Here is a 21,951-nt window from a genome sequence, read left to right as displayed (position 1 = left end):
GGCGCCCTGCAGAGCCTTTGGGGTGGTGTTTCTGAAAGCCTTGGTGAAGGAGCATTCTCTGGGCCCTACCAGGGGTATATGATAAAGCTCGAGATTTTAGTTTCTTTTTAAAGTGTCACATTTTGTCAGTGGTAACAAATTATGTCATTTATTCATTGAAGTAATGTTGATCATTTTTGAGAAAACATCTATCAAAAACGCAAGTCTAAGTAACCAAAGCTTGTCATTTTTCAAATAGAAGTAGCGCACCATGAAAGAAGGTGCTCCTTCGGCGCACACAGAACAGCTGTGCAGGTGCTTTGCCATGAGACAGACGTACCTCGTGATGCAGAAGGGCTTCGTAGGTACTTCTCGTTTTGTCACACAGAGGATTAAAAGATGTAGGCTCAGTGGTCAGGATCCAGTAATATTAATAATTTTACTGCATCAAGGATATTCCAAAGTAAACCTGCCTTCACTTGGAGCGCCTTGAAGTGCAGGATACAGTGATTGAGAGTATAGTTGGTGCTACTGTCTCTCCATTAAGGTGTCAACAGTTTTATCATCTGTGCGATGCCAGCAGGGAGTAAAAGACAGCATCTTGGCGTCATCGTGTGAGTAGTTCTGACCTTAGTGATCCCTGGACAGTGTCTTAGTTACCTCCGGGGTTCTGTGGATCACCCTTTGAGAGTCACTGGTATAGAGAACCAGTTGGCACTTTCTGAGAAGGCTTCCTTTTCAGTATTCTAGGCTTTGTGGCCTAAGTGGTCTCTGAGCTATTTAGCTTCGCTGTTGTATCAAGAGGAGTGAGAGAGATGAACGAACAGGCGCGGCTGTGCTCTGGTGAAACTCAACAGGTCACAGGCCGGATCTGGCCCGCAGGCCGTGGTTTACCCGTTAGGTCCACGTTTCAGGCAATCACCACAGCAAACTGATAATAGCTAATATTGAATCTAGAATGTCTGGTCTTTACATCCACGCAAATTTTGGCCTGATTCTTCCTGTTCTAACTCTCACTGGATCCATCCGTGTACATACTTCCTATGATTCTGCCAAAATAAATGAAGAAAATCTTGCAATTGTATTTTCTCCTTGGTTAGATTTTTAGCTCCTCTGGGATCTGGGGATTTGAAAGCTGCTCTGGGTCTGGTAGTAGTGAAATGGTGGGAGAGGTTGTCGAGAAGGAAGATCAGCTTAACTGAGAAGGGACCTCAGGAAGGTGATCCTGATCTCTCCAGGGAAGGGGGTAGGGGAGCTTGGTAGGCACTGGGGGCTCCGCTGGATGTCTCCAGACTCTCGCTCCCGGAAGACACAGCTGTCCGGTTCTGCAGTGGGGGCCTGGCTCCACTGGAGCGCCCATTGCCCTGGCGCCAAGGTGGTTGCTGCCTTCCGGTTGGAGCCGGTCAGAGAATCAGTTCCAGGTCCCTGTCTTGATGGTTTTCTCCCCTAGGGTCGTATTTGTATCTGTCTGGTATGAGCTTAGAAAAATAGAACCTCTTTTAAGTATTCTAAGAATAAAGGGTGTAATACTAGGTTTAGAACTTGTGTGAATTTGGGGAGGGCTGGCGGAGCGAAGGGTAAGCGTTGCTGCTGAAGGGCTGGGAATCGGTAGGTTCACAGTCACCTTAAGTACAAAGCTGGTGGCTCGTCAGGAAACCGTTACAGATTCTCTGGAGATTGCTGCCAGGTGTCTACTGAGACGTCGACCCAGGAAACCCCTTGTGACCCTCACTGCCCTCCTGTCTGGTCACAGCGCCCTCTGGAGTGATAGACTCTTTAGCACTCCTTCATGCAGGTAACTTTTTGTTGCCAAACTTGAAACCAGAGCTTCCTGGGAAGGGGATTCTGGATAGTGTCGTTCTCGGCTGCCGTCGCACAGAGGAAACCCTTGAAAAGGAGTGAGGAGACTTGAAGGGAGTGGTGCCGATGTGACGACATGAAGGGAGTGGTGCTGATGGGACGGCACCCGGGCCAGCTCCTCTCCCAGCCGTGCCCACTCGGCCGGTTGTCCATCTGCCAGCAGCAGCGTTGAGAGGCCACCTGCCTGGGAGAAACGTTGGCGAGATATAAATGGGAGTATTAATTATGTCTGTAATGTCAGAGGGGTCCCGCAGATCAGAGAGAAAAGGGCAAACAATCCATGAGAAAAATGGGCGGAGGATGTGAATCGACAGGTCAGAGAAGACAGGAGACAGACGGCCAGGGTGCGAATAGCTGCTCCGTCTGCTTGGGATTAAGAAAATGCAGAATTAAAAGTGCGTACCTTTTCTCCATATAACTGGGAAAAATGAAGTCGGTAGTATATATTATTTTGAGAGTTGAGGGCAGGGGCTTTCTCACACCCCGTGTACACGGAACACGCATGCAGGACACGTGTGTGTGGTTTGCATGTGTCGGGAAGCCTGCCTCCCGTGCTGCTCATAGGCGTGTGTCCAGGAGCAGTTGCTGTGGGTCTGCCTGGGGATGGGAACACTGGAATAGGGTGTCGTTTTGAATCTCTTATTCTGTGATCTCAGAAGAGTTTTTAAAAACCCACGATCAACTACTCGGTTACTAGGCCCAAATCTAATACAGTCACTGATGGGGGAGAGGCCACTCTGGTGTGTGTTCAGTGCGGGTTTCCTAGTTACTAGGAGCACTGGGTGTGATAGCTTTGCTCGCACACACTGGTTCATGGACGTGGGGGAACCAGAGTTGCTCTGTTTCAAGTTCTGTGTGATGGGATGACGTTCCCAGCTGGTAACAGATATACCTTGCTTCCTTCAGTTTTAAGTTCAGGGCCTTTTTAAGGTTTTAAATTAATATATGGAAAGATAGCGTTGTGTAAGTTTCTCTTTTGGGGGAGGGCAACCTTTATTGATAAATTTCTTAGATTTCCATGGTAGTACCGCTGGATCAGAAACAGCTTTAGCTAAATTGTGAGATACTGGAACCCTTTTTTATGGCTTCTCCCCACACAACACAAACATGGCTCCTAATTCCCCAGAGGAAGCCCGCCAGTGATGCTGTTAAAAAAACTACTTAAAATATTCAGCTCTCACTTACTGCTCAGTTTGCTAGGGTTAATGCCCGCTGAGGTCAGCCGTTTGGGGCCTTGGAGTCCTGCAAACTGCATCTGAATGATGGGGCTGGTGGTAATCTGGAGCGTTTTCTATGGGAGCCTCCAGCAGTGTGACACAGTGTGTACTTTGGGTCAGACTAATAATAACAGCCCCTCGATGTCATGGGATTGGTTCCAGGACCTCCCCCAATACCAGAACCCGCCGAAGCCCAAGTCAGCTTGTATAGAGTGGTGCGGTGTTTGCATATAACCTCCTGTGCACGTCAGAGCATCTCTAGATTACCTGTAATACCTAACAATGCAGATGCTGTGTAAATAGTTGCCAGCCCTCAGGCAAATTCAAGGTTTGCTTTCTGGGACTTTCTGGGATATTTTCAACTCGTGGTTGGTTGAATCCGTGCATGTGGAACCCAAGGATAAGGAGGGCTGCCCATAAAGCCACGAGAAGCCCTGCCCCAGCACAGCATGGTTCTTGATCATTCTTTGTGTTAAAAGCTCTTTCTTTGTTGTTTTTTTTTTTGGCTGCGTGTGGGCTTTCTCTAGTTGCGGCAAGCGGGGGCTGCTCTTCCTTGTGGTGCGCGGGCTTCTCATTGCGGTGGCTTCTCTTGTTGCGGAGCAGAGGTTCTAGGCGCATGGGCTTCAGTAGTTGTGGCACTCAGGCTCAGTAGTTGTGGCGCGCAGGCTCAGTAGTTGTGGTGCACAGGCTTAGTTGCGCCGCGGCAGGTGGGATCTTCCTGGACCAGGGATCGACCCCGTGTCCCCTGCACTGGCAGGCGGATTCTTAGCCACTGCGCCACCAGGGAAGCCCCGTAAGCTCTCCTTTCTTTGTTTTTACTGCCAAAGTGTTCACCTTGCGGGTCAGTATATACACTGTGCTGATGTCACGGGTGCTCATCCTGGGTGTTGGGGATGACCGTGTGTTTACAGAGTCAGTAGTGTCTGAACGTCCTTGTGCCTGAACTGTCCTTCCTGCCTCATCCTCGCACAGCACTGACCCTGAAATAGAAACAGCACTCCCCTCGGTGCACTGGGCAGCGCACAGGCGCAGGGCATCTAGGAAGGAAGGTCCTTCCCGCCTGTGCACGCACACGCGATGTGAGCGCACAATTGCACTCCTACAGGATTCTTATTACTTAGCGTCCTGTGTCAGCTGAAACCTCTCATGCAGACATGCCCCAGTGTTCTGACCGGGATCCTTACAACAGTGTTTTAAAAATCTAAATTCACTATATGTCATTCTTTCTAGACAAAATTCTTCAGTGACTTTACATTGTACTTAAAATACTTTTGGTTACTTTTTAAAAAAATGTTATGGTTGAGCGTCCGCCTGCCAATGCAGGGGACACAGGTTCGTGCCCCGGTCCGGGAAGATCCCACATGCCGCGGAGCGGCTGGGCCCAGGAGCCATGGCCGCTGAGCCTGCACGTCCGGAGCCTGTGCTCCACAGCGGGAGAGGCCACAACAGTGAGAGGCCCGCGTACCGCAAAAAAAAAAAAAAAAAAAAAATGTTATTGAAGTATAGTTGATTTACAATGTTGTGTTAGTTCTGTGTGATTTTGAAAAAATTAATGCTGTATTTAATTTTTAAAGTCATACCATTGAGTCTACCAAAGAAGATTCTTCAAGCCTAGTCGCTGAACTTCAAGAAAAGCTCCAGGAAGAAAAAGCTAAGTTTCTAGAACAACTTGAAGAGCAGGAGAAAAGAAAAAACGAAGAAATGCAGAATGTGCGAACATCTTTGATTGCTGAACAACAGGTTTGTAGGTCTCCCACCTTACTGCATTCATTTTAGGTCTAGAGGAGATGAACATACATTCACAAGTAAATTTTCTTTGTGTAGCTGAGGTTTCTTATATCTTAAATGTGGTTTTCCCACATTGATCCTGATGGTATTTATTATTAAATATCTTCTTCGTGATAGAAGCATTTTCTTTTTAACGGTCGTTATGTCACATAGTAGGTGCTTCAGAATGAAGCAGTGCTAGGTTAGAAACGAGGCAATGTAAATTCTGTTCCTGGTTGCCTAGCTACCTGTGTGACCTCGTAAACAGCATTTAACCTCTTCACATCAGTTTGGTGTTTTTGCAAATGAAAGTGTTTGTACTGCTGCATAGATGATATTTGAATTTTTTCTAAACTCTAAAATTTTATTCTAAATTACATGCTGATAATTCTTATCCATGTGATAGGCTGGCGGTAGGTTATGGTGGAATACTGTTGAACTTTGGTGATTCCTTTATTAATATGGATCAGTGGTGAGAGCTGACGCTTGTGAGGTCAGCAGCGGCCAGTCCACTGAGGGTCAAGATGCCCTGTGAGGGAGCATTACATCAGCTACGGTGCTGGGCGGCAGTGGGAGAGGAAATAAAGGAGCGACGCGGTTGGATTTCTACGTAATCAGGATCTCTGGCTGGGGCGCAGGGCAGAGTGAGGGCTGCCAGAGCAGACCGGTGTGAGAGCAGGTGTAAGTCAGGCCAGGGGTAGCACGACATCCTTTTTTTATCCCGAGGAATACGTTTCTGAGACTGGTAGGCATGTTACAGTTAATGTGCACATTTAATGTGGTGTGGTGTAGTTTTCCTTTTCTTATTGTCTTTTTAGAGTTAATAAAAGTGTCAACCAGAGAACAGAAAGAAAATGTAGAAGTAAAGCTCCAAACACTTAGGAACTTTAAATGTTAAGGCCTGGGGAAAGACAGAGGAGCCTGGAAAAGGGGGAATGAGAAAGAGTAACCGGAAACAGAGTGTGCTTCACGGAAACCAGGGAAATGCACTGCCCAGGGCTGGGAGGAGCCACCAGGTTTAAACTGAAGAGGCCATTCAGGTCTGTTTTTAGAAGTCTGAAGTTGTGCATTCTTTCATGTCTCCTCCTCCGTGAGCTAGGTCTTTCTCTCCTGCTTTCTTGCTGCCTGTCTCTGTGCTCCTGTGAGCCTGTGCAACTGCAGACTTCCAGCATTAAGGGGGGATGAAATAAGACGGAGACCAGCGTGGAAAGCTGCCAGCCATCTGATCCAAATGTAGTTCTTCTTTTAATAGCTGTCAGACGAGAGGGGAGGTGACTCCTAAGGTACCTGCCAATTTTAAGTGGTGCTTGGATGTTAAGTGGTAGTTACTTGAGTTGATTTGTAACTAGCTTTATAAGGGCTCCTTGGCCCTAGTTGGCTCTTACATTAACTAGTCTTGTTTCTAATATGTGTATTATAAATTGTGTTAACTTTTCTGAAAATCCATTTGATATTGCAGAAACAGCCAGAGGTTATGAAAACAAAGTAACTAATGTACTATTATAAATATTTGTTAATTTTCTACCATAAATGATACAGAGCAATGGTTTAATACAAAGGCATATCATAAATATTCTTTTTGAGGGGATCTTCCTGTCTGCTTTCTGGCTAGAAATGAGTTTAACTCAGTATTTAACAAATTCACTGATTTTGGCCCAGGAATGCCACGTTCTTGTTAAACGTCTCTGTTTCTAGCATCATTGGCATTAATGATTGACTGGAGGATCTTGACTCTTAACTGTGGAAATTGGCTCACGGGATCTCTGCAGGCAGCTGGCATGTATGAGATCCGCAGTGAGAAGGCTTTCCTAGAAGTCGAGGAGTGGCAGGTCCAGCCATTATAAACCAGCAGATATCCAGATGAGAGGAGGAGATGGGATACAGTCATGTCCAAAATGTGACTGTGGAATCGAGATTTAGCTAAGGACAGAAGGAAGATTCCAGAGGCAGGGAGATCACTAAAAGGAACAGTTAAGTATATAACAGCACTGGTTAAAGTGTTGGCTATTTTATTTCTTTCCCCCACATTTAAGACATATTTACTGATGCTTTTCCTCTGACAATAAATAATGTGGACAATAATGTGAAAATAGCATTCATTTTCAAGATATTAAATTGGAGCATATCTTAATACAGAACTAGGAAAATATAATCGAATGTGTTTACCACAGCGTGGCATTTTTATTTCAAAATAAACATCACTTGTGAATTATGCTTTTTCTTCTCCCCATAGAGACACACCATGCAAAAATAGACGTATTTTCTTTAGCTCTGGCTGCCCTGTGCATGCAGATAATTTAAGTAGTTATCGTTCTGTTGTTCCAGACCAATTTTAATACTGTTTTAACAAGAGAGAAAATGAGAAAAGAGAACATAATCAGTGACCTCAGTGACAAGCTGAAAAGCACGATGCAGCAGCAGGAGCGGGACAAAGGTCAGTGGCGCTTCCTATGCAGCGTTGTTAGTTCCGTGTCACACTCCATGATTGTAACGCTCACGTCCGCCCGGGGCTGCAGATTTGATCGAGTCCCTGTCCGAGGACCGCGCGCGCTTGCTGGAGGAGAAGAAGAGGCTGGAGGAGGAGGTCAGCCGGCTGCGGGGCGGCGGCCCTGTCCCCTTCCCGGGGGTGGCCGCCGCCCCCGAGCTGTATGGGGCCTGTGCGCCCGAGCCCCCGGCGGAGGCCCCGGATGCCCTCGGCGAAGGCAGGCTGGACTCAGCGCTGGAGACCAGCACGATGTCTGTCCGGTGAGTGCCCGTCCTACTCGCCGGGGGCCGCGGCCCGTGGACCTGAGAGCTGCGCGTGTGAATTCTCCGTGCCGCGGCCTGTGATAGCGCCACTGATGGTGTGCGGGAATCCACTTCGGCACGTTTTCATACCGTGCCCAGGTGCCACCGCAGCGTGCAGGCGGCCGGGCGGGGACCCTGCAGTGGGGTCCAGGCCTTGAGGCCATCGCGTCAGGGGCGCAGGGCTTCCTTAGGGTCGCCAGTGCGTCCAGCATGCTGAGGCCGTGCTATGGGGAGGGAGTTGTCACTTCTGTGTGGAAACTGAAGTAAAATCAGATAAAATTCAAACTCACGGAAGCAGAGAGCAGGAAAGTGGCTGCCAGGGGCTGGGGTGGAGCATGGGCGGTGTTCTCACCGAAGAGGCGGGTAAATGACGTGAGGTGATGAGTGTGTTAGTTAACTTGATGGAGGGACTCCTCCCACAGCGCGCATGTGTATCAGGCCATCGTGCTGCGCACTTTAGATGTATTACGGTTTTACTTGTCAGTTATGGCGCAGCTTAAAAGAATGAAATAAAAGCCTGCGTGCTCTCTTGTTTTCTTTTCTGATTAGTTTCTGTCTACCTCAGTGTGATGGGCAGATTCACACATGACAGTGACTAGCGCTTTGTAGACATGTAGGAATACTTTTGTAGTCTTTATATAGATTTGGTTTGTTCTTTATGAACTGAAGCTTTGAGTTTTATAGCTCACTCAAGGACTTGTGGCATTTTGTTTGTTTCTAGTTTTAATGGTGAAGCCGCCCAAGAATGACCGTCTTATCTGTAACATGGATAAGAAGAATGGTCCCTGGGAGAAAGCTTGAAATTTCAGACATTATCCCTAGAAAGATGCATGCGCAAAGTTTTGCTCATAATTTCAAAAGGTTTATCAATCTAGATGCAGGATCTGTGGTATAAATTTCATACCATCCTACACCATCAAAATGGGTCCTCATTTAAACAGGCTGCTTCTGAAAATTTAGTACAAACCCTTAAATCTGTAAAGTGCTCTGTATTAACAGTTACATTTCTAAAACCTTATTGGAGACTGTGAAGTCCAGAATTTTAAGACTTAAACTAAAATAAGCCATTCTCTCTTAGAGAAAACGTCCACATGCTCTCTGAAGAAAGGCAGAGGATAATGCTGTTGGAACGAGTAAGTGCATCGTTTTCTTGAAACACAGGGTTTAATAAATATGTTCACTCCAGGATGCAGTGAAGTAAACCTTACGCTGAAAGCAGACTTGTGTTTTTAGATTAGGTTTTTTTTTTTTAATTAATTTTTTTGTCTGCACCGTGTGGCTTGTAGGATCTTAGTTCCCCAACCAGGGCTCAAACCGGGCCCTGGCAGTGAAAGTGCTGAGCCCTAACCACTGGACAGCCAGGGACTTCCCCAAATTAGATCTTTTTTAACGGTTATTTTTGTGGTTACTTTCGAGAAGTCCTGTCATCTCTGATCCAAGTGGCCAGGAACAGTTCAGGATTCAGCAATGCAATAGAAGTGTGAATTTCACTTACTAATTTCAAAAAACAAAATATTAACTATTTTCCAAAGTAGGGCACAAGTAGAATATGGGAATAATGAAGAAAAGTTCGGGTTTTTATAGTGATTAATTGAAGTGAAGAGAAAAAATGGTAATAAGGGGTTTCTTCTCAGCTGCAGACTTTACACATCTTTGTTCAGAGACCACTTTTCATTGCTGAGGCTTTGAAGATTTTTAGCACTTTAGCTCCCTACGAGATAACCGTCTGATAAGGACTCAGAGTCAGAATTGTACAGATTTGTGCTCTTGCACGTGTGCTCTTGTTAGTGAAGGTTCATCAGCATCTGCTGGCATGAGGAGTATAATTGCAGATTCCTCCTCTTGGGCCCGACCTCCTAACAGAGCCTCTGCGGATGGATCTCAGATAGTTACTGCGTATTTACAAGGTCACAAGTGGTTCTAATGCATATTAAACTTTGAGAATCCTTGGCTTAAGGAAATAAACCTAAAATTGTTCTTATTCTCTTTTAAGCCAGTAAATAAGACAGTTGGAAAGGATTCCTAGAAAAGAATGTCCCCACAAACCTTTTATAGTAGAACCAGACTTGAGCACGCAGACTATATTTTCGAGCATAAACCAGGGGTCTCTCTTTCCCACCCCTGCAGACACTACAGTTGAAAGAAGAAGAAAACAAGCGGTTGAATCAGAGACTGGTAAGGTCTTCTCGCCCAGTTGATCTTGACATTTAAACTGTTTGCATTGCATTTCATTATAAAGATCAGAAGGCTGTGTGGCGTGATTAGTTCTTTCCTGGTAGTTTTCGTTGAGCTGCGCTGGTCACTGATGACAGTTGACTCTTAAGCCTGACCACATGCACTGTCTCAGTCTTACGATGTTAAAAGCAGCCGGCAAAATCCAGATTGTCTTTTCTGATTATTAATAAGCTATAATCTCTTCGGATTGCATAATTAACGTGTTTATAATGTCAGGTTGGGGCTCTTGGTTAAGTGCGCAGGTAGTCAGAACTGCTCCTCACGAGGCTCTTGGCGCATCCGCCCGGAGGTGTGTGGAATCAGCACGTTCTGTCCGTCACGGATTTTCTTTCTTTCTTTTTTTAACTCAAGGTGTTTGAACCTGACACCTTGCCTGAGACCCTGCGTGGCCCTCTGAATTGCCGTGGCTTCCCTCTAGCCTGTGAATCTAGCCAAGTGCTTGATGAGGCAGTTTTACAGTCAATCTTTCCTGCTTTAATAAAGCAGTTGCTTCATTTTTCAAATTCTGGTGATGACAGTTCATGAGGAAATAGGAACAGTTTAAGGCCTGTGTTCAGGACTTCTGAAAAATTTTAAGGTACAGATTAGAATTGAGTTTTTTTTTTTAAATAAAGTGTCTTGTAGGGAGACATCTGTGCTTTCTTTCGTTTGCCTTTCTTAACTTGAACAGCAAAAATTACGTATTAATTCCATGGCTCTGCCAGACTGTCAGTCATGAATTTATCACCAAAACAATTCTTCGAAGGCTATTTGCTGTTTCCGTGAGTGAAGCAAACCCTTTTCAAGGAGCCTTGGAGGAGTTGCCTGCGGCCACTGGGGTCGCTGCACAGAACAGACGTGCTCCACGTGTGCTCCGTGCAGCGTCCCCAGTGGGATGGACGCTGTGCTGGGCGAGGGTTTAGGCACTTTGTTCACAGGTGTGCTCCTGGCACCCGGAATAGTAGGTGGTGCACAGCACACAGTAGATGCTGGGGAAAGGCTTACGAGGGAAAGGGTCTGGTCCTTCAGGTCCAGAGCGCACCCGCTCCGCCGCGAGCGGCGCCTCCGGGTCACTCGCACTTTCCTGTCGATTGCCAGCTGTGTTCAGCCAGGGCTCCCTCACGTCTAAGCCCTCGTTTGTAACAAATACGTGGAGAGCTCAAGCTTTTTTAAGAAAATCTAAACAGAGTTGAATACAGTCTGAAAAATGGATCATTAAACTTGTTCTCACTGGCAGCATGTAGACTATTTGGATGATTTTGAAGACAGGTTGGAATACACTTTTAGGTCTTTTTAGTCAGTATTTGTTGTTTTCTTTCTCTTTTGTTTTCAAACATTAATTGAGACCCTTCGTAGTGCTCAAAGGGAAATGGAAGAAATTCTGAGTGTCAGAATTAAACTTACGAACAAAGAGAAATCCATTTTTTCTGTCCTTGATTTGTGTGGTTATAACTGGGCCCACACTGCTTGGGAGGGATACCTTGAGACCCATGTCCCATGTATCATGTGACAGTGTGAGAAATGTGCGGAAGCCTGACTGAGGAGCGGAGAGTCCCGGCCGAGCTGAGGCAGCCACAGACCAGTTAGCCTGTCCCGTCCCGTCCCGTCGTGTCCCCTGCGATGCTCACTGTGGGGGTGGGGGGCAGGGGGGCAGCCCCTTCCTTGTGTCATGCTTGCTCGGAAGAGTGGGTTTTAAACTCTTCTCGAAAAACATGTCTCCTTCCTAGTGATATTTTTTAGGATTAAATATGTATTTATAAATAAAATTCTATATTCAGTCTTTAATCCAGCCAAACCTGATTAAGAAATAACATAAGTAAAAGTGTAGGTAAATTTGTCCACTGAAAGTAATTGTTGAAGGAAAGGAATTACATTAATGGAGCAGAGAAGTTTGGACCCTGAAAGCTGGGACACAGACGTGAATGTGTGTCACGTTGGAAGAAGCGTTTGCAGTGTGGACCTAGTAAGTGCATCGAGAGAACATGTTACTTGTGTAAGCTTTGTGAACTGTTCTCTCTCTAGATGTCTCAGAGCATGTCGTCCGTGTCCCCAAGGCATTCGGAAAAGATAGCTATTAGAGAGTAAGTATTTGATTTGTATTTTGTGCTTTTTTCTGTGAAAATGATACACCGAACTGAGTAGTATTGAATTGTCAATGAAAATGTATTTCAATGGCTATAATCTTTCAACTTCAGGTTCAGTCAGCTGAGTGTTTTGTACTCATTCGTAGTTAACATTTATTTTATTGAAAAGCAAGGTTTTTCTAAGTTATTCTGGGAACATTAGGATTGTATTCGAAGTCCTTCCTATCATAGCTTTAATCATCACTTACACATACATTCCTGAAGCCTTTGGATTCTACTTCCTTTTCAGCTGGTGCCACCTCTCTTAAATCCCGTTTGTCACCTTAGTCTTTTTCATTTTAGATTGGAGAATCTTGATATTTGAAGTTGGAGTGTTTCTTCATTTTTATTTCTCAGACTTCATTTTATTGATATGCTACAAATCCATAATACACTGTTAAAATTATCACTTGAATAACTTAATAGACAATATTCCAGGACCAAATTACCCCATAGTAATGTATTGATTTTTGGCATGGGCTACTGGAAAGGAGGGTGTCTGATAAAGCATTGTTAGCAGCTTGTGAATACTGGTCATTTCTTCTCTACTTGTCAGGACTGACTTAAAAATAAATAAGACCCTCTGTTTTGTCCGTAATAGATCCATCGACCATATGTCTGGTTATCAGGCACTCCCGGTTACTGATCTTTAACTTCTCGTTAGACTTTTATCTTTTCTCAGTGATTTGGAAGGGCTGGGTGTATCAGTCTTTATCTGCCAGCTGTATGTCAAGTCAAATCAATATAAGGTTTTTCAAAGATTAGAGAGAGACGAGCTTAAAAAAAAAAAAAAAAAAAACTGCCTCAGAGAGGCCCTATCTTCCTTTTTTAAGGTATTATCCTCCAAAACAGTGCCTGTCACATCTTTTTAGGCAGGCAGTTAAGTGTAGAATAAATAATTAGTGGATGATAGACTGTTAACTTTTTAAAGTTTCCCCAGTGATGTTAATGATTTATTAGGTGTAGGACCCACTAAGTTATCTTAGATCTAGGTTAACTTTGAACTGATATTCCAAACGACACTTCGACACTTCCGAAGGACCCTGGAGAGACAGACACCAGCTGAGACACCCTAGGCGGTCACACCTACTCTCTCCTTCTGCGCCCTCCTTGCTAGCTTCACCCCGAGTCGGGCTGTTGACTTGTTTGAGCTTAACTAAGTACATGCAGCTGGTTCAGTTGGGTTTTCTTTCAAATTGAGGAGACTACTTGGAGACCGGAGAAGTAGTATAAGGTAGTTCTTTCTTTCCCACTGTGACTAAGTTTGCTCCCCCAATTTATGTTTTTTATTGTAAAATGAAAGATGAGGATGAATGCCTTCTTTCTATACTAGATGCACTATAATGGGTATTCTTTGTCTCCCCCTCACCCAAGCCTGTTTTGGGTTGTGCTCTTTTAAACAGTAGATTTATTGGAAATTTTATGTTTAAAAATTTTGGGTCTTTGGCGGTTGCTCACGTTAGCCTTTGAGCGTCTGTGTGTGTCCAGCATTCCCGTGAGGGCCTGGGTAGAGTAAAAAACAAATCATGTAAGTATGAAATTTCCTATTGCATTGTTAATTGAATGTTTCATTGAACGTTGCAGAATCAAGGTGACTCCTCAGATCAATGAAATCATTCCTTTGTTCAGTTTTCAGGTGGGAGATCTGGTCCTCATCATCCTGGACGAGCGCCATGACAATTACGTGCTCTTCACCGTGAGTCCCACCTTGTACTTCCTGCACTCAGAGTCGCTGCCTGCCCTGGACCTCAAACCAGGTGAGGGGGGTAAGTGTCACAACTGTAACCAAAACAATAAACCTAGAGTGGAGAGAATATATGAAAGATTTTTCTCCCACGTTGTCTAATGATGTCAGAATTAAGTAGGTGAGCAGGAACTCTGCCTTATCAGGTTTTTGTTTGTTTGTTTTTCTAAAATCTTCATTATCCAGATTATTGTTCCTGGATTCTGCTGATGCAGTTGGGTCAAGTATCTCATACTCTAGCAATAGCAGAATTACACTATCAAAATTCTCATACCTATTTAAGCTTCAATATAACATGCTCACTTGTTTATAAGGGCATTACTTGTTTTGGCAAAAATAAATTCTTTTAAATTATAAGATGTCTTTTCTCTCCTATTTATCATCCTGTTTCTACCTTTTTCTTTCATTGAACTTGTCAGTAATTTTTTTTAAAAAGGCAGTAAGCTTTGTTAAAGTATACTAAATTACAGTTAGTATATTACTATCATCGATTGCATTAATCTTTAAAGAACTCAAAAAGAACAGAATAGGTGCCCTGGGATACTTAGGCTAAATGGAATTATTCAGAAACAAGACTGTGTGTCCGTTTGGCTTGATGTCCTGTTTGAAATGACTTGTGAACATGGTCATATGCCCGTTCTCTGAAGTAGGCCACACACGATCACACCACCATGGCTGTTGGTGGTGGGTTATGTAGAATGTGACCATGAAAAATGAGAAAAGAAGCTTGCAATTTAATTTACTGGTTTTGTACCTTGAAAACAATGAACTTGATTTTTTTTCTTTAATTTTTTTGGTAGGTTTTTTGTTTTTCATTTATTTAGACTAATTTGAAAATGGTTTTTAAATTTACCAAAAAAGTTGCATAAATAAGGACAGTATAAAAAAGCCCAATATCCCTTTGCCCAGAGTCACCTGCTGTTCACGTTCTGCCCCATTTGCATTACCTCTGCCTGTGCACGTCTAAATGTACTGACCCACAGCTGTACACAAGCAGGCACACGTTTGTTTCCAGGCAGTGACATCCTGCCCCTTTAACTACTTCACTCTGCATTTCCTAAGAACAGAAAGGGTTCAGTGTTTACATCTAGTAACCGCTCACTGTCTACCACGCGCATTTGCATTGTGAAGACTCTCACAAGTCCAACAGAAAAGAATTTATTTAATAGTCTTACTTTACCACAGAACTCAGGCCCCCTTTTTTCCTCTTCCTCCGTCCCTCCCTCCGTCCCTCCCTCCCTCCTTCCCTGCATACATACATGCATACATACGTACATGCATACATACAGAACAGGATGCCATTTGGGGTAATGCTGCCTACCGACTCCTTGCCCTGGGGGTGTGTGGGTGACCAGGGCGTTGTTATGCCCATGACGGGGACTCATCACTCCTTGGACATGAGTGTTAGATGATTCTTTTCAGAAATTGTGAATTATCCTTGAAGGGCTCTATTAGTCCTTAGACTAATATCCTGTGGTCCAGGAGCTTTTTTATCTTTGTATCACATGGTAGTATCTGTATGTTCATTTCAGATGGTTTATTCAGGATATCTTTTTTATATATCATGCCAAGTAAGGTTTATGGAATAAAAAATCAGTTTTAGCTTCTCAGAGGCTTTACCCTTAACAGATAATTCATTGGTCGAATACTTTTGGAACCAGCTCTTTTATGACAACTTCTCTTCCGATGAATTTTAAAAGAGAATGAGTATTTATCGCTTACCTAGTTTGCCGTGTGAGAACTAGCTTTTTCATCGTGTCTCCTTCCACATTTTTTTATCTCCCCTCCACACAAGTACTGCCCTTTAGACTTTCTTTCATCCTTATTAGTTATTTATTGTGCACTGACTGGGTTTGCATTGCGGTGCCAAAAAAAAAAGAGAAGACAATGCTTTGCTTTGAACCTAGAATATAAATTTTGTCTGTGTAACTGTCTGCTTTCAGTAGCAGAAAAGGTCATGTGTTAGCACTTTCAGTAGGTGGCACTGCTGAGCTAATTTAGAATTCCTAGATCTATTTGTTCGTGATTTGTACTCAGATTGTGTTTTTGTTTCTTGAACTTTGTCAGTTCTGTGATTTGACTAACCATCTGTACTTAATGAGTAAGTGAAGCCAAAATTAGTGGTTGAAAAGTAAAGCGAATTCCGTTTTGTTTTATAAATCGCTATGCATTTCTGTGATTTCACTCTCAGAATGTCATTAAACTGTTGTGACTCGGGCAGTTACGTTTTCATGAATAATTATAGTTGTACTTTCAAAAAGAATTTAATGGTTTGATTCCATAGCTTCAGGTGCATCTCGAAGACCATGGGTCCTTGGAAAAGTGATGGAGAAGGAGTACTGTCAGGCCAAAAAGGTAAGCCCATCGTGGGACGTGGACCTAGGAGTTTAAGAAGATTCTCAGGGTGCTTTATGCAGAACAGTGCTCTTCTTGGCCTTCTAATTCACTTGAACTAGGCCTGAATTTAATGAGTGTGAGTTTGCACCAGCAATTTTATGAATATTTATGTGATTTACCTTACAGTAGTAGAGGTAGATGGCCAACAAGCTATCAACATATCCAGGAAAACTACAACAAGTTTCTGTTCTGAGTATTAAATTACTAGTGTTTTCATGTGCAAAAAAAGGAACACAACATAACTGGTGATTGATCTGTTTGTAGGTAGAGCTGATGTTTCCTTACTTTTATAATGCTACCCCCAGTGAAGAAAGGTAATGTGAGATATTGATGGCTCAGAATGCACCTGACTGATGTCGGCAGTGTCCGTGCTGTAGAGTCAGAGCAGTGAGCAGTCTTCCTAGCTCGTTTGTGGACCCTGTGCGCCAGAACAGCAATAGAACTTGATCTGTGTGTTGTTGAGGTTTCTTTGATGTTTAAACTAATAACATATGGCTCACTTTGTACTGTATTATTTAGCAGTGATTACCGACCCTTCCGTCAGTATTAGTGGCTCGTCTGTTATATGCTCATCTGGTGAGGGACGGATCTGTGTTCTTTGAAAAAGACACCCCTCTTCCCACAATGATCGAGCATGGCATAGTGTGGTAGGATGGTACCTCTGTAGTTTGGTTTAATCACCCTTTTCTTTCTGTCTTAGGCACAAAACAGATTTAAAGTTCCTTTGGGGACAAAGTTTTACAGAGTGAAAGCTGTGTCATGGAATAAGAAAGTATAATTTTGGAAGAAATTGAGACATTCTGTGACGTTTTTCTGATTTGTCCCAACAGTGCTCATTCATCACTCCAAAAACAGCAGGCCATCTTTTTATATACAAGTCAACACGACAGCATACTTCTTTCGTGTATATCATTTACTTTCTACCTGGCTACATTTTAGGAACAATAAATTCATCAAAACCCTTGGCTGAGTTAAAATGGTTTTGTTTTTGTTTTTCTACCCAAGTAACTCTAGAAATGCGGACCAAACTAGTTCACCTTCTCAAAGGGCACACCCGTGCACTGTGGTTATGATCAGCCATATTCTTTGCCTGTTACATATACCTTAGCTTGAACTTAGATATTCAGTGTTAGTTGTTATTACCAGCATTTGTCCTTTTGTGAAATCAATATCAGAAAACTTGCACTCTTTAACACATTCTTTATAAAATGTATAAATTCTTCAAAACTATTTAAGGAGGAGTGTCACTGCATGCAGATAATCATAATTTTGAGTTTGCCTCTGTAGATTACTAAAACAAATCGTTTCATTTATTTTTTTAATGCCCTTTGATGTTTCCAAACAAGAAGGAACTCTAATTTGATTGACTGACTTTACGATCAGCCATAATCAGCAATCTTCAAAAGCACTTTGAACAGATTGGTCGCCTGGGTTCTACAGGAAGGAGTGTGCTAGTGATGGTTTCTCAAGCAGCACACAGACCTTCCCAACACTTTATTATTCTGTTTAGAAGAATCATATTGATGAGGTCGTAATTCATGGTTCAGTTTCAGAAAAAACATATTCATTGTACATTAACCATTTAGAGGTCATTTAAATATAACAAAATGTTGTATTGTAAAAGACATGTAGAATTTTAAAACAATAAATATTTGAACCTGTAAGTGTGTGTGCCTTTTAAAGAAGGATACATGTTTAATATATTTGAGTGATTGCTGGGAGGTGTGAAAAGCTTGTTCTGTATCGTATCAAAAGAGAAACATGTTTATTACAAAAATGTTCTTTAACTATATGCTATGTAACAGGGTAAAACAGTGTTACGTAGAGTAGAGTTGTGTGAAGCCGATCTTTAGCTAAGTGGCCACGGAGCAGGGGTATTTAAATGAGTAGTTGAGTTGGTTGAGACTTGTTTCAGGTTTGTTGCTAGAGAACAATAATAAAGTGATTCTTTTTTTCAGAAAATATTTAATTTCTTCGTAAAAATAAGTTAAATATTTTTTTAAATATGTATGTCTAATAGTACAGAAAATGGAATAAACACCATAGTGTATAGACAACTGAATTTGACTACATATTAATGAATAAATGAACAAATGATTTCACATGTTTCTCTTTCAATCCTTCCATTACATCTTCATGCAGAGAATGTCAAAGCACTGAAGAACTTTATATGCAGAGTGATCCTGCTGAGCAGATGTGGTTGGTCTGAATGAATCTGCCGGGGGCCTGTTTGACTTGAGATTTCACGTGGTCATTGTGCCGTGGGGCTGTGGGCTGACGTGTGACATCTCAGGAGTGTCGCTCTTTAACGTTGGCTTCTGTTGCTTAGAGTTTTTCTTATATCCCATTTCATATCCATGCTATCAGTGGTCACATAAACCTTCACAAAGCGAACAGAAAGAAAATGCAGTTTTCGTAGTTAAAAGGAAGAAAAATGAAGCCTGGTTGAGTCCTTACCATTGGGTCGTTGAGGTGAGCCTTGGCGTCAGAATGTCCACGCTTCAGTCCCAGATCTAACTTCAATTTTGGCCAAGTTGCATAAACTCTGAACCTCAGTTTTCTCATGTATAAAATGGTGTAATAATAAGACCTACCTCGTAGGGTTATTTTGAAAATTAAGTGATGAAAATTATAAAGGGCTTTGAACAGTTTCAGATAAACAGGTTAAGTACTGAATAAACATTAGCTCTTATAAAGATTTCTTTATCAGAATCTGTAAATTCACTATTCAAACTCGAGTAGAAATGTAGCTCTCTTTATTATGAGAATGAAAGTTTAAGTCACATTTAACTGCAAGTAAACTTTAAGCTTACGTGAATTACGTGGATAGTTTTATTTTTGCAAGAGTACCTGGATATCCTAAGAACAGACTGAGCAAAAATTATACAAACTTTTTTTTATTTATTTAAAAAAATTATCATGGTATAAAACATGTACGTGCTTTCAAAAAAATTAATATGCCCTTAAACCCCTGTCCTATTTCCCAGTTTTGCCACGTGGAAATAATTTTGCTTGTTTGGCCTTTTTTTTTTTTTATGTGCCCGACTATACTGGTATTTCTCGATAAATCAATTTATATTATCAGTTTACTTTCTCATAGGATATGAAGATTTAGTTACATCACAAGAACCTTTCCTGAACCGTATGTTACTTTCTAGTTGGTTCATTAGCATTTACATTATCATGACTTTTTTTTTAGTAGCCATCCTAAGTGGGTGTTTTATGTGCTTGTGGGGCATTTGTATATCTTTGTTGGAGAAATACCAGTTCAAGCACTTTGCCCATTTTTTTCAGTTGTCTTTCTGTTGTTGAGTCGTAAGAGTTTTTTATATATTCTGGATACTAGGCTCATATGATTTACAAATATTTTCTCCCATTCTGTACGTCATCTTGTCAGTTTCTTGATAATCTCCTTTGATGTGCAGAAGTTTATCATCTTGATAAAGTCCAATTGAATTTTTTTTTTGCCTGTGCTTTTGATGTCATATCTAAGAGTTTTGTGGTATGAACTCATATTTAGATTGTTGAGTCATTTTAAATTGACTTGTGTATTTGGTGTGAGGTAGGCGTCCAACTTCATTCTTTTGTATGTGGATATCCAGTAATCCCAGTACCACCTGAAGAAACTTTTTTTCCTCCAACTGAATTGTCGAAAATCATTTGACCATTGACGTATGGGCTTATTGCTGGACTCTCAACTCTGATTCATTGGGGGGTGTGTGTGTGTCCTTAGTACTGCAGTCTGCACTATATTGAGTTTTATAGTAAATTTTGTAATAAGTTTTAAAATCTGGAATTATGAGTCCTCCAACTTTGATCCTCTTTGAACATTGTTTGACTCTTTAGGGTACATTGAGTTTCCACATGATTTCTTTTTTTTTTTGCCACGCCGTGAGGCATGCAGAATCCTAGTTCCCTGACCAGGGATTGAACCTGTACCCCTTGCAGTAGAAGCATGGAATCCTAACCACTGGACAACCAGGGAATTCCCTCCATATGAATTTTTGAATTGGTTTCTCCATTTTGGAAGAATGACTTGGAATTTTGTTAAGGATTGCATCAAATCTGTAGGTTACTTTATGGCAGTACTGCCAATCTTTTTTTTTTCTAATTAATTAATTTATTTATTTTTGGCTGTGTTGGGTCTTTGTTGCTGTACGCGGTCTTTCTCTAGTTGCGGCGAGCAGGGGCTACTCTTCGTTGCGGCGTCCGGGCTTCTCATTGCGGTGGCTTCTTGTTGCGGAACATGGGCTCTAGGTGCGTGGACTTCAGTAGTTGTGGCATGTGGGCTCCATAGTTGTGGCTTGCGGGCTCTGGAGCGCAACCTCAGTAGTTGTGGCACGTGGGCTCAGTAGCTGTGGCACACGGGCTTAGTTGCTCCGCAGCATGTGGGATCTTCCTGGACCAGGGCTTGAACCCACGTCCCCTGCATTGGCAGGCAGATTCTTAACCACTGCGCCACCAGGGAAGTCCCTGTATTGACAATCTTAGTATTGTCTTTCAGTTCATAAATACATGATGTCTTTCCATTTATTTATATCCTCTTTATTTTAGAAACATTTTGTAGCCTTTGATGTACAGTCCTTTTTTAGTTCAATTTATTTTTAAGTATTCTTTTGGATTTTGTAAGTGGAATTGCTTCCTTAATTATCAGATTATCTGCAAATAGAAATTGTTCTACTTCTTCCCTTCCAATTTGGATGCCTTTTCTTTCTTTTTCTTGCCTGATAGCTCTGGCTAGAACTTCCAATACTGTGTTGAAAAGAAGCAGTGAAAATGAGAATCTTTGTGTTCCTATTTTAGAGGGAAAGCTTTCAGTCTCTCACCATTATGTATGCTACTCACTGTGGTGGGTTTTTCACGTATGGCTTTCATGTTGCGGAAGTTCCCTTCAGTTTCTAGTTTGTTGAATGTTTTTAATCACAAAGCGGTGTTGAAGTTTGTCAAATGCTTATTCTGTATTAATTGAGATGGCCATGTGTTTTTCTTGTCCTTCCTTCTGTTAATGTTATGTGTTACGTTGATTTTCATATGTTGAGTCATGCTTGCATTCTGGAATAGACCTCCCCACCCCACCCGGTGGTCATTTTGTGTAATCCTTTTAATCTGTTGAATTCAGTTCCTAGAATTTTGTTGCGGATTTTTGCATCTTAAATGGAGGGACACATTCTCTGGATACTAATCCACCATCTTTTGTGACGTCACTATTGGATTGATCCTTTTAAAGACAAGAAAACAGGTTTGGAGTGATTAGTGACTTGGCCAGTGTCTCAGAACTAGGAGCTCAGTGAGAATCACATCATCACTGCTGACTTAGCATAATGTTCTTCCAGTTGAGGGAGAGAGAGGAAAACCCCAAAGCCCTGGGTTTATGGCTCAGTTTATTCCGATGGTTGGAGTCATTTACATGAATTCCATTTCTTTCAGGCATTGGCCTGAGAGAACAAACACAGATGGAAAGATATATATTTGCTAGAAATTAGGACTATACATTTATCATAAGTGCTCTGAAGTGGATCGTTTATATCCTCCTTCCTGCTTACTCAAAGTTGGGAGTCGAGAGGTCTTGTTTATTTTTAAAATGCCTTTGTGCATATATGTTTATCAAAGTACAACTCCCTTAAAAAATGCTGTGGGTTTCCTATAAAACTGTTTGGAGTTCCCTAAATGTCCTTTAAAAGCTAAATCGTGATTCACACAGACGTCTCTGGAATAGTGAAGTGCTCTGGGAAAAATCTCTTAAGATGCTTAAGAACTCCTTTGTGTAGCTGAGAGGATTTTCTAGGTGCTGGCGTAACCCTGAAGTCTTAATAATGGGCATAGCAGTTACAGTCTTGATTTGATCATACGATCCAGGAACCAT

General features: G+C 42.3%; 1 protein-coding gene across 8 annotated transcripts in view; it reads left to right on the top strand.

Annotated features, from left to right (window-relative positions):
- The window catches only part of RB1CC1 (RB1 inducible coiled-coil 1), a 60,581-nt gene extending 42,391 nt beyond the window's left edge, over positions 1–18,190 (top strand). For 5 of the 8 annotated variants that reach the window (XM_033437666.2, XM_033437668.2, XM_033437664.2 and 2 more), the window contains 9 exons: positions 4,631–4,796; positions 7,149–7,257; positions 7,340–7,568; positions 8,689–8,743; positions 9,738–9,785; positions 11,847–11,905; positions 13,577–13,713; positions 15,976–16,046; positions 16,789–18,190. In XM_033437666.2, coding sequence (XP_033293557.1) covers positions 4,631–4,796; positions 7,149–7,257; positions 7,340–7,568; positions 8,689–8,743; positions 9,738–9,785; positions 11,847–11,905; positions 13,577–13,713; positions 15,976–16,046; positions 16,789–16,866 — 952 coding nt within the window. In that variant the 3' untranslated portion in view covers positions 16,867–18,190. Of the gene's footprint in view, positions 1–4,630; positions 4,797–7,148; positions 7,258–7,339; positions 7,569–8,688; positions 8,744–9,737; positions 9,786–11,846; positions 11,906–13,576; positions 13,714–15,975; positions 16,047–16,788 lie in introns of those variants that run through there. The other 3 variants (XM_033437665.2, XR_007472726.1, XR_007472725.1) reach the window with 3 other exon arrangements.
- The last annotated feature ends 3,761 nt before the right edge of the window (positions 18,191–21,951 follow it).

Source organism: Orcinus orca, chromosome 17 (genome assembly GCF_937001465.1).
Source record: "Orcinus orca chromosome 17, mOrcOrc1.1, whole genome shotgun sequence".
NCBI lineage: Eukaryota > Metazoa > Chordata > Mammalia > Artiodactyla > Delphinidae > Orcinus > Orcinus orca.
The sequence above is the reverse complement of the archived record's forward strand: the minus strand, read 5'-3'. Positions and strand labels throughout refer to the sequence as shown.